General features: G+C 38.2%; 2 protein-coding genes across 3 annotated transcripts; one reads left to right on the top strand and one right to left on the bottom strand.

The window, feature by feature from the left end:
* The first annotated feature begins 4,119 nt into the window (after positions 1-4,119).
* On the top strand, positions 4,120-6,668 carry LOC130986418 (LEAF RUST 10 DISEASE-RESISTANCE LOCUS RECEPTOR-LIKE PROTEIN KINASE-like 1.1). Its single transcript, XM_057909826.1, has 4 exons — positions 4,120-4,975; positions 5,239-5,265; positions 5,348-5,602; positions 5,704-6,668. Exons 1-4 carry the CDS (start codon positions 4,321-4,323, stop codon positions 6,486-6,488), a joined length of 1,722 nt encoding a protein of 573 aa, XP_057765809.1. The 5' UTR covers positions 4,120-4,320; the 3' UTR covers positions 6,489-6,668.
* Positions 6,669-6,684: 16 nt separating this feature from the next.
* LOC130986428 (nicotinamide adenine dinucleotide transporter 1, chloroplastic-like) lies at positions 6,685-10,585 on the bottom strand. 2 transcript variants are annotated; one of them, XM_057909833.1, is made up of 9 exons: positions 9,979-10,585; positions 9,776-9,871; positions 9,554-9,660; positions 8,951-8,999; positions 8,698-8,816; positions 7,931-8,025; positions 7,706-7,794; positions 7,442-7,536; positions 6,685-7,272 (listed from the first exon to the last, which is right to left on the bottom strand). In XM_057909833.1, the coding sequence occupies exons 1-9, from the start codon at positions 10,052-10,054 to the stop codon at positions 6,880-6,882; spliced, it is 1,119 nt and encodes a 372-aa protein (XP_057765816.1). In that variant the 5' UTR covers positions 10,055-10,585; the 3' UTR covers positions 6,685-6,879. The 2 variants fall into 2 exon arrangements, with proteins under 2 accessions (XP_057765816.1, XP_057765817.1); XM_057909834.1 differs by having other exon boundaries at positions 8,698-8,813.
* Positions 10,586-14,135: the final 3,550 nt, after the last annotated feature.

Raw genomic sequence — 14,135 nt, 5'->3', positions numbered from 1 at the left:
GGAATAGTAAAAAAAAAGGGGGAGACTTGCGCTGGAATAGAAAAACTAAAAGGAGAGGCGTCGGTGGTGGTGATTGAAGTGGCGTCAGCGACTTGCGCTGGAATAGAAGAAGGCAGCAATGTAGATTGAGGAAGAAGAAAAGGGGCTTTCTTGGGGCTGACTATACACGCATATTTAATACTGAAAGGAGAATTATATTCCATTTAAAGGCTATAATTTAGAGGGTAAATTAGTAAATTTATAATTATTATAGTATTAAATAGGGGGCTACATAAGTAAAATGGGGGCTATGAATAGAATCACCCGTAATTCTATTAAACCGTGTCCATTTAAATAAAGGGTAATGTATTCACAATCCCATTTTACTAACTGTAGTTAGGGATGTCAATTGGGTCAATCTTCCGAGTTTCGGACTAGCCCTTTCGAATTATCAGGCTAATCGAATTAAAAAAATTTCAGGTTAAAATTTTTCAACCCTAATCCTAAAGATTCAGATTTCGGGCTAGTCGGGCTCGATTTTTTTTTAAAATTAATATATGTCTCTTGATAATATTATATTTGTAATAAAATAAATACGAATTTCAAGCTAGTGGGGCTTAAAAATTTATTTTTTAAAAAATACTCCATCCGTCCACTAATTCAAGGCCTACAAGAAAAAACACGGGTTTTAAGAAAAAGAATATTTTTATTAGATGAGTGGAGAAAGGGTCCCACAAAATATATTGTTTATTGGTTGAATGGAGAAATGGGCCCACAAAGTGTATTGTTTATTAGTTGAGTGGAGAAAATGTGTATTGTTTATTGGGACCCACCAATTAAAATATGAATAAAACTTACTAAAAATAGATAGGCCTTGAGTTGGTGGACGGACCAAAAAGGAAAGTAGGCCTTGAATTAGTGGACGGAGGGAGTAACTAATACTCCATCCGCCCCAACTTTTAGTATCCAACATTCCTTTATTGGTAGTCCCACATTTTAATATTCATTTCTATTTTTAGCAAAAGTAGGTGGGACCTTTGCTCCACTTTAATTATTTTAACGCTCACATAAAAAGTGGGACCCTTATTCCACTATTTTTGGTCGTTGTTGTTGTTCAGCAGTGCGAGGGTGAAGGCGATGGCCTTCGTTGAAATTGAAGGTGAAAGCAGTCGCCGAAAATCGAGGGAGGATGCAGCGAAATTTTTTGGAATCTAAAGTTTCAAAGAGTGATGAAAGAGGTCAGAAAACGAGAGGCGAGGAGGCTTTGAGCGACGGCGGCCACATCCCTGCCACTATTGTTGGCTAGACATCTGAAGGGAGCGGTGGCGGTGTGATGGATTTAAGACGAAGAGTGGGGCGGCCTCTCTTTGTGTGCGTGCTTGTTCTAGGTCGTGAGAGAAGTAGTGTTAAAGGGAGAGAAGGAGAGGCGGCGGTTGTGATGACCGTAGCGGCGACGACCTTCGTCGGAATAGAAGGAGGCAATGTCGGTAGATTAAGGAAAAAGTGGAAGGAGGATTTTGTTGATTGAGAGCTGTATAATTTGACTATAAAAAAATTATATTTATTGTAGATGCTATGAATTAAAGGTTAAAATAATAAATTTTTATATTTTTTATTATTATTTTATATGACGGACTATAGCGAGTAAGATAAAAATCATGAATAGAATTATGCTATTAATTATGGTGTATAGCCCTGCTTCAAAAATATAAAGTCCCGCTTCAAAAATATAAAAAGTCATTGTGTATAGAGCATTCATAAAATTCAAAATTTTAAAATCTTTTAATTATGAGATCATCCCTCCAATGTAGCATACTAGTTATTTTTGAGCAATTATTCATAGACAAATAAAAAATAGTACTCTCTCCGTTCCATTATAAATGTCTCGATTTTCATAATGAGATGTTTCATGACAAATGTCTCATTCTTTTTTTGGCGAATGGTTAAAGAGAATTAATGAGTCCACCCACTATTCTCTCTTTCTATACTTAGGGGGTGTATTCAATTCAGAATTTAAAAGATTTTAACATTTTTTTTTTAATATGTAGATTCTGTTAATTTTATGGATTGTTTTAATTCTATGCAGAGATTAGTAGATTCTGTTGGATTGATTATCTCTATTTTCATAGACTTTATAAAATTTTGACGGAAATTTTTGATAATTTGACGAGAAATTGATTTAGCTTTTATATGTATATATAGATTAGTTAATCTTATAAATATATATTGAAAAAAAAAAGATTTGGCTAATGGACCAATTTTTTTGGCAAATAATATATGTGATTGAGAAGTGTCCTTATATTTATTCACAAAAAACTGCTAAAATTCTCTTTCACCGTACCATTCCAAAACGATGGTCAATATTTGAGAGGAAAAAAGCAAAAAAATTGAGAGAAAAAAGTGCCCTTATATTTATTCACAAAAAAGCTGTCAAAACCCTCTTTCACTGCACCATACCAGAACGACCATTCCAGAACGAGAAGGACCATTTCAGAGCGATAGTCAATGTTTGAGAGAAGAAAGCAAAAAAAAAAAAAAAAACTGAGAGAAAAAAGAACGACAATATTTGAGAGAAAAAAAAAAGAGAGAACGAAAATAGCTGAAAATTTTGACATAGCTGATATCTCTTTTCTTTTTCTTGTTGACGATGGAGAGAGGATGTCGAAATCTTTTACGTAGATGTGAGATTTCTAGAGGGATTTTGTATTTATAGTGTAAGGCATTAGAATCCTATAGAGTCCATGACATATTAAAATCCTACAAATTTTTAATATCACGAGATTTCAATGGATATTTATAAGTCATAATTGAATACCAACAAATTTTTAAAGAGTTCTTAAAATCTGAATTGATTACCTCTAGACTTTAAAAAAAATCTTTTAAATTTCAAATTAAATACACTTCCCCTACTTTTAAAATAATACTCCCTTCGTCCCGCTATTCATGTCCCGTTTCTTTTCGGCACGGAGATTAAGAAGAATGAAGTAAGTAGAATAAAGAGTGTGGTCCACATATTTAAATTTGTGATTAAGGGATTGTTAATATTTGATGATTCTAATGAAAATGAAAAATTCCTAAATAATTAAAATTCTGAAAATGAAAAATTGAAATTACAAAAAACTAAAATTCTTAAATGAACATAAATTTTCAGAAATTGGGCGATTTGCAGAAATTTGGGCGAAATTGCAGAAATTGGGTTGCTGTTCCTTCGCCCCAAATCGAACTCAGAAATCAAACGATTTCTCTCAACCAAATCTGCAACCCAAATTAGGGGTTAGGGTTTTGCAGAGGCAGGGGAGATCAGAGGTGAGAGGCGGAGGAGATCAGAGGGAGGAAAAGGGCGACCGAGGGCGGCGACAAGAACTGCTGTCGCTCGACCGAGGAGAGGGGAGAGGGAGCTGCTGTTGGTGACGATGGCGGTGGCTCTGTGCTGGATTTGTGAGTGGAAGGAGAGGCGGTCGTGGCTTCACTGAGCACCGGAGTTTAGCAGAAGGAAGAGAGAGAGGCGAATACGGGCGGCGGAGGGAGAGAAGTGACAGATCCAGCATCTAGCAGAGAGAAGGCGACGGAGGAGAAGGTGAGGGTGGAGGCGCAGAGAGAGAGAGAGAGAGAGCCGAGAGTCTCTTTGTAGATGGAAGCCAGGAGAGGGCAGAGCCCTAGTCACCGGAAAACGAGCGGCGAGGCACAGATCCGGCATCCAGATCCGGCGAGGCACAGAGGGCAGAGCCCTGGTCGCCGGACTCAAATGGAGAAGAATTGGGAGAAAATTAAATGGTGGGTTGAAGTCCGGTAGGTTAAAATTGAAATTAGTGTGATAATTAGTGATCTCATTTAATGTTAAACATCCCTTTATTATTTCCTTTTTAGGAAACGAGACATTATCGGTGGGACAACCCAAAAAAGAAAATGAGACTTGAATAGCGGGACGGAGGGAGTACTTAAATAATTTTCATCAACCTATTTTATCTATAAATAACACATTATTTGATTTTCGTGCTCAAATGTAATTAGCTATTTGTGATGAAATGAAGAGATTAATAATTTATAATGTGGGGCCAAATTAGAAAATTCACACACGATTTATGGATGAGTTGTCTCTAGTGCAAAAGAGTGAATATTACCTAAATGCACATTGCAGATTTCTCTCGTCAGCTATAGAGAGAGAGAATCGAAAAATTGAAAAGTCTAGACTGGGAGTAACCCATATGAGACGTTCACGTAGGTCCAACATTTCTGGGCAATTACCAGTTGAAATGCTTTTCCTAGTCTTCTCTGGAGTCAACTCCAGCAACAGCTCAAAGCAATTCATCAACATGTGCTGTGCAAGCACAGATACACAGCATGAAGCTTCCCAAGTATCTGATTCTCTCTCTACTTCACTGTCTGATCATCACCTCAACCCTTTCCAAATGCCCACAATCCTACCCTTGCCGAAACCTTACCTTGAAATTCCCATTCACCGACATTCGGAACCCCGAATGCGGATTGTTCATGGTTGATGGCTGCAATTCTACACATGGACTTCCCAGAATTCAACTAGAAGCTCAAGGCCTTCGTTATGATCTGCTTCAGCTTTCGGAGAATAACATGTCTGTTCGCTACTCTCAGCTGCAAAAGCTCTTCAAGGAGGGGACTTATTTCCTTCTCAGACTCCCTAAATATCCTTTTTCTTCACTCACAATTGCCTCGCCTCATCTCAACTTGTTATCATGTAACAACCCCCATTTTGGAGGAAATCCATACAATTGTTCCCAAATACCCCTCAATCTGTTCTGTGTCAATCTCACTGCTCCAAAGGAAACTCGCGATTCTTCAGAATGTTCAATGATTCAAGTACCTATAAATACGGAGCCCAATCAATGTTCAAAAATCCACTTAAATCAGTTAAATCCAGAGTTTACACTAGAGTTTAATGTCTCTCATGATTGTTATCAATGTCACCGTCGCGGAGGGCAGTGTTTTAGAAACTGGATAAACGACTTCTACTGCAAGGAAGGTATTGTTACATTTACATATGCTTTCTCTCTCGTGATCTTATACATATGGCTATGTTATGTACTCCATATTGCTTTCAGCAACTGATCAGCCCTGCAAGAGAGGTGTATCAGTATATCATTACAATTTGCTCACACCTGCACAAATGATGTTCTTGTTGTTGCTGATTTGTGTGTGCGTAGTATGGTAGAACTGATGATGTATATTTGATCTACATATCTGACGTATAAATTCTTTTCTATGCTATAAAATATGTGTTTGCAGGCAGTAGTAGGTTGGTGCTGATACTAGGTAAAGTTCAACACACATTCCTCTTTGTCTTTGTCTCTTTAGCTTTCTAGACCTAAACCACTAATTTTTTGTTGGTACTCAGCCATATCTGGAGGTGGACTATTGTTTATTCTATGCTTGTTGATCTCCTACATGATCTGGCTGTTGAAGAAAAGGGTCGGTACGGGCTACATTCGTTCCTCTAACATATCCTTCGACACCTCAAAATCGGACATCAATGGTGGGAGCTCTTTCTTTGGCATCCCTATCTTCCCATACACAGAGCTTGAAGCAGCCACCAACAACTTCGATCCTTCTAGAGAACTCGGAGATGGAGGTTTTGGGACAGTATACTATGGTAAGAAAGAAATCAACATTTAAAGACAACTACTTTACATAGTTATACAACTAGTTGATATCTTGTGTTAATAAATAGAAAGGCTGCATTTTGTGTACTAGGCAAGCTACTAGATGGAAGAGAAGTCGCAATAAAGCGTCTCTACGAGCAGAACTGCAGAAGAGTGGAGCAGTTCATGAATGAGATCGAGATTCTTACCGGTTTAAGGCACCCGAATCTTGTCTGTCTGTATGGCTGCACTTCTAGGAGAAGCAGGGAGCTTCTCCTCGTGTATGAGTATGTCTCCAATGGCACTGTAGCTGATCATCTACACGGTGAGAGAGCCGAGGCAGCACCCCTCACATGGCCTATTAGGATGAGGATTGCCATAGAAACTGCAACCGCGCTGGCTTATCTCCACAAGTCGGACATAATACACCGTGATGTCAAGACGGACAACATATTACTTGATGAAAACTTTCATGTCAAAGTGGCTGATTTTGGGCTGTCGAGGCTGTTCCCGTACGATGCCAGTCATATCTCCACTGTCCCCGGAGGGACCCCGGGGTACATTGACCCCGAGTACCATATGTGCTATCAAGTGACAGACAAGAGCGATGTCTACAGCTTTGGTGTTGTCCTCGTTGAGCTCATTTCATCCATGCCAGCTGTAGATGTAAGCAGGCAGATACATGAGATCAACTTGGCTAACTTCGCGCTGACTAGGATACAGAGGGGTGCGTTTGATGAACTGGTCGATCCATCTCTTGGGTATAACCTCGATGCTCAAGTCACCGGGGTGACTACCTCAGTCGCGGAGATAGCATTCCGGTGCCTGCAACTCGAGAAGGAGATGAGGCCTTCCATGGCTGAGGTCTTGGCTTTCCTCAAAGATATATCTAACTGAAAAATATAATGGAGAGGCCACTTTGGCAAGTAATGTTTATGGTGTGAGAAGAATAGGGTAGGAATGTATATAAATGAGAAAGAATCACTGTAATAATTTTACTTCTCGTCTGTTAAATGTACTTGGGTTGTAATAATTTTGGAATACAATTTTTTAGTAAAGGGATTTCTGATATAGAAATGAACTTCTGCCAAAATTCACCAAAAAGATAGCAATGATAAATCACTTGGGATTTCTGAAACATTACAGAAAAAATCAATTTGTCTAGTACATCCAACAATGATGAAAGCTTGAAAAAACAACATACACATACAACAGAAACTTCCAGTTGCTTTTTATTGACAACAAAATTGAAGATGAATTCAGCTTTTGATAACATAAAATGGGTGAACTAATGCCTAGCAGTGAGCTTATGATCTGTATTATCCAAAGGAATAAGACGAGTTCTATCATTAGATGGGTTTACAGATTGGTCTAAAGTGTCATTTTCTCCAGGGCTTGTCGATCCCTTCTGAGACTTGGTTCCAGAATCGGGTTTAGGGTGAGGTTTCGGATGCTGCTTCTCCTTAGGAGAGAGTTGCAGCAAAAATCTATGTATCATCTCGTAACTGGTAAATGTAATCACAGCAGATGGAGTTGTTCGTAGGAGATTTGTAGCACAGCCACGATAGAACCCAGTTAGACCTTCCTGTCTGAAGACTTTCTTGATGCAATCAACGACGCCAGAATACTTTGGCTGAGAGTCCCGCACTTGACCTTGCTCTTGCAACCTTGAACGGATAACCTAGAGCCAGTTCGAGTATTCATTAAATGAAACGCCAAATGCCCTGATCTAGTGGTCCCATTTAATGGTCATGACTAAGTCCAAGTTTGTAAATATGTATTTTGTTACCCTACCCTTTTTGACAAGATAAATGTGTATTATTGAGGAGGTAATGGAAGGAAAACCATACCTCATGGGGATAAGTTGATAGAGAGGCGACGACCTTTGAAGATGATGAGGCAATTGCAAGTTCTCCGGGGTTGAGCTCATTATCCCTTTTATTCCCTTCCAAATAAAGAAACAAAAAGATGATGGATATGATTTTGGTCGCATTATAGAAATAAATCCCCACACCTAACGGGAAACCTCTGCCCTAGTGATGTATATGAACACAGACTGTGTGCACAAGAACATCAAAAGAAGCCAGAAACAAAGCGCAAGTGTGTCGTTGTACCTTGTTTAGCCAAGTAGAATTTTATCCTTTCATATGCAGGGAACTGGATAGCTACGTGACTAACTCCAGCCAACGAAGGCAGAAGACCACTGTATAAACAAAAGGAGAATTAAGTGCCAATTCAATTATGATAGAGCACCACAATGTGAACCCAGAAATTTTGCTGAGTCCTTCTCAGTGGTTGATGAAATTGTTCGGATTTTTGTGAGTTTAATTGGAACTAACCTGTACCATCCCCGGAATCCTTCTTCATGGGCAATTCGACTCAAAGCAGAAAATATATTCTTGTAAGGAACTACACCTTGCCTCATTCCTTGTGTCTAAGAACAGAGATGAGCTCCAAATTAATTTCGGAAGAAGCAAGGCTTGATTATTATACAAGTCCAAAAGCCAATACTATATTTATATTACAGTTGTAAGCAAGGTTTTAAATTGTGCTTTAAGCCTGAGGCGTTTTCCCATAGCCCCGCCAGGCAGTCTGAGGTGTGAATCATAAAATCACATGAAAATCTTAACTAATAATAAAACACATAAAGATATAGCAAATATATGAAAACACATAAAAATCATAAGTTCATAACTAGTTATAAGTCTATAAAATCCCAAATTAAAGTCTAATAATTAAATAGGTGAGAGAGAGAAGGTGAGAGAAGCCGGAGTTTTTAGAATAACCAGAATATAGGGTTTCTTTGGGTTTCAATTTTTTCACTTTTTTCCCCTTTTCCTAATTATTTTTACACAGTTCACTTCAAAGTGAGGCCTAAACATGAAAGCCCATTCAGTTTCGAGCCTCAAGAAGCCCAACAAACTGGAAAAAGGGAACTTCAAGCCCTAAATGCAAGGATATTGCCTCATCACATCAGGTGAGACGCCGCCTCAGATGCGATTTCCAGGCACCTCGCACTGAGGCACGCCTTAGAAAAAAAAAAAAAAAAAAAAAAAAAAAAAAAAAACTATAAAGCATTCGATTTACATAAAACATTCCAACCTACTTGAAGTCGTGTCTTAACAACCCACAAAGGATTTGTTGCGACAGCTGTTGCAGCACCAGCTCCTGCAGCAGCTACCATATTTGAACCAATCGAAAGCTGGTCGCTGTTGTTGCTGCCTTCTGTATCATTGCAAAATATAAGTAAGATCTTTCTAAAGTAGAATTATTTACATTCCACTTCTAGTGGAGCTGAGCCAGTGAAAAATTAACATCATCAATAACATACAGCAATTTCTGAAGCTATTGAGACCTACCATATGTATGTAATAGCTCTTTAAGATGCCCATAAACCGTGAAGTATACCTGCAATGGTCAATGATAGATTGTCAGTAAAACATGTGGAAGCTAAAATAAATTTGCCTCAAAGATGAAAATTTGTGAAAACAGTTCCAACAAGGAATAACATTTTTGTAAGTCAGATGATGAGAATTAAATAAATAGCCACATAATCTGATTCAAACACGTAAACTGTTTCTTCTTAAAAGATTAAATGAGATAGAAAGTGCATGGACAGAGAGAAAAGGACTAGAAAATATGATCTCCAATATCCAGAAAAGCAAGAAATGAGATTCTAAATCACTACACTACTGTTCTTGAGTAGAATTTTGCACACATCTCGAAATGAATTCGTATAAAGGAGATTAACAAATAGAAAACTGCTTCAGCCATACCTCTAAATTAAGTTACAATCACAATGTGCTTCTACTAGCCATCAGAACAAATACAAATCTATCAAACCAACATCACTAATATAGCGAAAAGTAATAGCAAATTGTTGTTACACAGATGAAACAAAGTCTATTCGGTCGCACAGAAGATAACAGGCGAAATTCAAATTATTGAAAGACAACACTCACAGCCCAATTTGGAAGTAATGCTGTCAAAGTTGGCGTTAGGCCGCGGTAGAGTCCCCTCAGACCTTCGTTTCGAACAATATTTTGTAGGCTCACAATAATCACACTACCTAAATTTCACCACAAAAACACATAGCATAAGCTAATTAAGCAGAGTGGATATAAATATAGCCAACCTTTTCTATTCAAACCTAAAAAATTACAAGATTTTCAAGAAATTGGTACCTTTACGACCAGAAGGCTGCATTTCTGGGAGGCCATGGACTTGAAGCCTCGTCTTTATCACATCCAACGGGCACACGAATGTAGCTGCTATTGCACCTAATATTCAATCAACAAAACAACGATACCAAATCCATCAATCATCACCAGATTAAAAAGAAAACATAAAGGCGATTGCAGCGACCTTGAGTTACTGAAATAGTTACCCGCAGAGGCACCGGCGGAGGCGTCGAAGATGACCTCTTTCGCGCTCCGGTGGTCGCACGGCGCGGCAGCGACCATTTTCAAGAGTTCACTCCGACGATCCCTCGAACAAAAATCGCGACAAGGGGTATTCAAGAAATATGTCCACCTTCAGCTACAAATATGCATACATGTCCATATATATATAAATCTGTAACGTAGGTTGAACTTTGTGGGCGTCTTTTGACACTTCAGTTGAATGGAATTGGTATGCGTTTCTGACCAAAATTAATAGACCGTGTTTGAAGGGAATGCAATCTATGTCTGTGTGCTTTTTCTTCTTTGGAATTTCTAGGGTTTTTCTTTTTCAGTTCATATTTTGACCTATATTTAACGCAAATCGGGAATGGGATCCATTGAAGTGTTTTGGGGAAATTTTGAAAAGGAAACCTATTGCTAATCACAACAGAGTCTCATGATTTCAGGAAAGAAATCAGATTTGCATCTGGATTTTCTAAGCTGGGAATCAGAATTCCTTATCTGCTTCATAGCGTAGAATATCTGGTGGTGTCGTTTTAAATTAAACTCTCACTTTTTCTTTTCGGAATTAAATTTAACTCTTCACTTTCTCATGAAAATAGACTTGAGAATCTCGTCTTTTATTTAGATAAATCATCTCAAAATTTACTAAAAAACCAAAAGAATAATACGGTGGCTATAAGTAGTACTTCATCCGTCCATCAATCACCTACATTACATACTCTGCTTTTTCGATATACTCCCTTCGTCCCTGAAATGGCTTCTTCTTTGGGGACGGCACAGATTTTAATGAAAAGTTGTAAAGTGTATTGATAGTGGATAAAAAGTGATATAATTATTATTGGAAGTTGTGAAAAGTGTTATAATTAGTATTGGGAGTGGTGAAAAGTGAAAAATAAGAATAAATAAAGTATTATTAGTGGTGGGGTAGGTGTCCAAAAATGGAAAGAAAAAAAGAGGAAGTTATTTGGGGGACGTAATGGAAAAAGATGAAGTTATTTTAGGGACGGAGGGAGTATATATTTTCGCTTACTTTTAAAATTACTACACTTTACCAATTGAATCCACCATATTATATATTAACATAAGTAATTATTCTCAACCTAATCTAATTTAATTCATTTTGCTTTTTTCGGCCCATGTATCCTAGGTTGCCTCCATTTTTATTCCCTAAAAAGGGAATTGATACCTAATCGGCTGAAACCCTAAACTCTATCTCGAACCTTTTGTCGATCTCTCTCTCCTCCTTGTTCTCCGATCTTCTTCTTCGCCCCACCGATTAACTTTTGATGACTTCTCTTTCGACATCTTCTCCCACTTATTCAAGGGAATGGGATGTCGAATCGAAGGAAATAAAGGGTGTATCCGGCCTCCCCTCCATGGAAGAAGTCGTCATTTCTTATGTGGCTTATCTTGAGGGGTGGCGCCGGAATCTCAATCTTTCGTGCTGGAATCTAATTCTTTCGTGCTGGAGACGAAATCCATGGTGCCGGAGACTAAATCTTTCGTAGATTCGACGTCGGCACCTGGATCTGTTGAGCCATGGTTGTCGCCGACTCACACTCCTTCTTTTACGACGCCGGCACATGGATCTATTGAGGAGGCCTCTCTCTATAATTTTGCTCAATTCGAAGCCAAAAAATACAGAAAATATGTTGGAATTTTGGAGTCGATCCTTCCTGACAATGGCTATGAGGCATGCGTTGCTGCCGGTGGCCTCATCTCTGATGAAGAGCCGCCGTCGTTCGTCAGAACGGAGTCTGAACCCTGTGCGCGCCGCCGCCACCTTCAAATCCTAGCCATTTGGTTTCCTGCGTTGCTAGATCTGAGCGTTTAAGATGATATCTTTATCATTTAGACTGTGTTATAACATTTTCTTTGGGTTTGTTGGTTGGCTGGTGATGCCATTGGGGTTTGTTAGTGGTTGTTGATGCCAATTGCTTGCTATGATTATGTAATTGGGTTTGTTGGTGGCTGGTGATATCAATTGCTTGTTGTGATTATGTGATTGGGTTTGTTCGTGGCTGGTGATGCCAATTACTTGCTGTGATTATGTGATTGGGTTTGTTGGTGGCTGGTGATGCATATATATCATTTTGTGATACTACTACTTGTGATTAGTCAGCCCCAATGATGATCTTTAATCTGAGGGAAATTGTCTATCTCCTAAGAGAGCCACCACTAGGTTTCTAACTTAGTTTTGGAGGTTTCTTAGGAGATAAACATAAACAAAATAGGCATAAGAATAATGTAGTGATTCATTTAATAAGTTTACATTCCAAACATAAATAAAATATGTCAAATGATGTTTGGTTCTGTAAACCCAACCCAAAAGGAATTGCAGTGTGTCTCCTAAGTGATTTGTACATGCCTGAGACTAGGGATGGCAATGTATTTTGGACCCGGTCCAAATCCGCGGATCCAAATCCTTTTTTTAGGATCTGGACCTTAGGAAAAATGGACCCAATGGATCTGGATCGGATCTGGCTTAATCCTATAATTTTCGGATCTGGATCTGGAGCAAAAAATCTGAGACCCAGATCCAGTCCATGGATCCATTCATATATAAAAATATATATAATGTTGTTTATTTTTATCTAACTCTAATCTAATATCTATGACTAATCTATATATCTCTTTTCATAAATACTATATAATGCAATTAAATATAATATTTTACTTTTATTTTAATTTAAATTTTAGTTTTCATTATTATTATTATTATTATTATTATTATTATTATTATTATTATTATTATTATTATTATTATTATTATTATTATTGATGACATTAATTTTCTTTTTTCTATGTAAAATAGAGGACACATTGTTCCACTGTTATTTAGTACTTGATTATTATATTCTTATTGTTATCAAACTTTGATAATATTTTTATAGAATATGGTTAATTCATTTATTTTGAATAATTGTTGAAAATCTAGACAATAATTATAATTTTATTTGGGATTAATTTAAGATTTATAAATTTATTTTAAAAGACAAAAAGTATGGATCCGGGTCTGGACCCGAGATCCTGTGGATCTTATGGATCTGGACCTGGATCTCATTTTTTTAGATCCAATGGATCTGGACCGGATCTGGGCCTAAGTCAAAAAATCCGGATCTGGATCTGGACCAAGCAAGATCCGGTCCAGATCCGGCCCATTGCCATTCCTACCTGAGACCCTTTAGGAGCATACCCAAGTTTTATTGCATTTGCTCTTACTCCATGATTTGTTGCATCTGTGCTTCCTCCATGGTCTGTTGCATTTGTGCTTCATTCGTGCTATCATCTTTTAGACCTTCTAGGTACTCTACACGCTCTCTTGCTAGTTGTTCTTCAATTGCTACTGCATCTGGTAGAATCCCTGCCCTTTTCCAATCTTTCTTTGTTCATATGAGAGATTGTGTAGTTGTTGTCTCCTTTAGCTTTGAGTATTTCGTGGTAGCAATCATGTAGAGTAAGAAAGACATGGTTTATCTTCTGTGGTGGTACTCTATATATGCTTCTTGCACATTTTTGAGTAGTTCTTCTACATCCTTGGCTGGTTTATGGTCTTTCAATGTTTGAATTGCTTTAAAGAATCCAAGATCATTGACATTGGTGTCCGAAGAGTTTGCAGGTTGGCAGACCAGTTGGAAATTGAATCCATCTGCCACTACAAGAATTTGCATCATAGACTACAGGAAATTGACGACACTTAACAAAACACGTCGTCTAATAAGGTGAAAGACGACGGATTACAAATCCACGTCGTCTATGAGCGAGAAATTAGACGACATTGAACCAAACATGTTGTCTAATAGTGGTATAGATAACGGATATCTTGAGGCGCGTTGTCTATATAGGACGCTCATAGACGATGCGCCGAAAAACTATCGTCTATTGTGTAATAAACGACATTCACAGGCTGCGTAGTCTATGAGTGCCCTATATAGACGATGCGGCTTCGAAACACGTCGTCTATACCTTTATTAGACGACAGGTCTTGGGTGACGTTGTGTACTGTTGGATGCATAAACGACGTGGTAGCAAACACGTCGTGAGTTTTAATTTTTTTTGAATTGATCTGTGCGCCGTTCAAATCCAAAACTTGAACATATTCTGCCCTAGCTCCTGCTGCGCCGCTCACAATGTTTTC

This window comes from Salvia miltiorrhiza, chromosome 5 (genome assembly GCF_028751815.1).
Source record: "Salvia miltiorrhiza cultivar Shanhuang (shh) chromosome 5, IMPLAD_Smil_shh, whole genome shotgun sequence".
Lineage (NCBI taxonomy): Eukaryota > Viridiplantae > Streptophyta > Magnoliopsida > Lamiales > Lamiaceae > Salvia > Salvia miltiorrhiza.
This window is presented reverse-complemented; position numbering and strand designations above follow the sequence as displayed.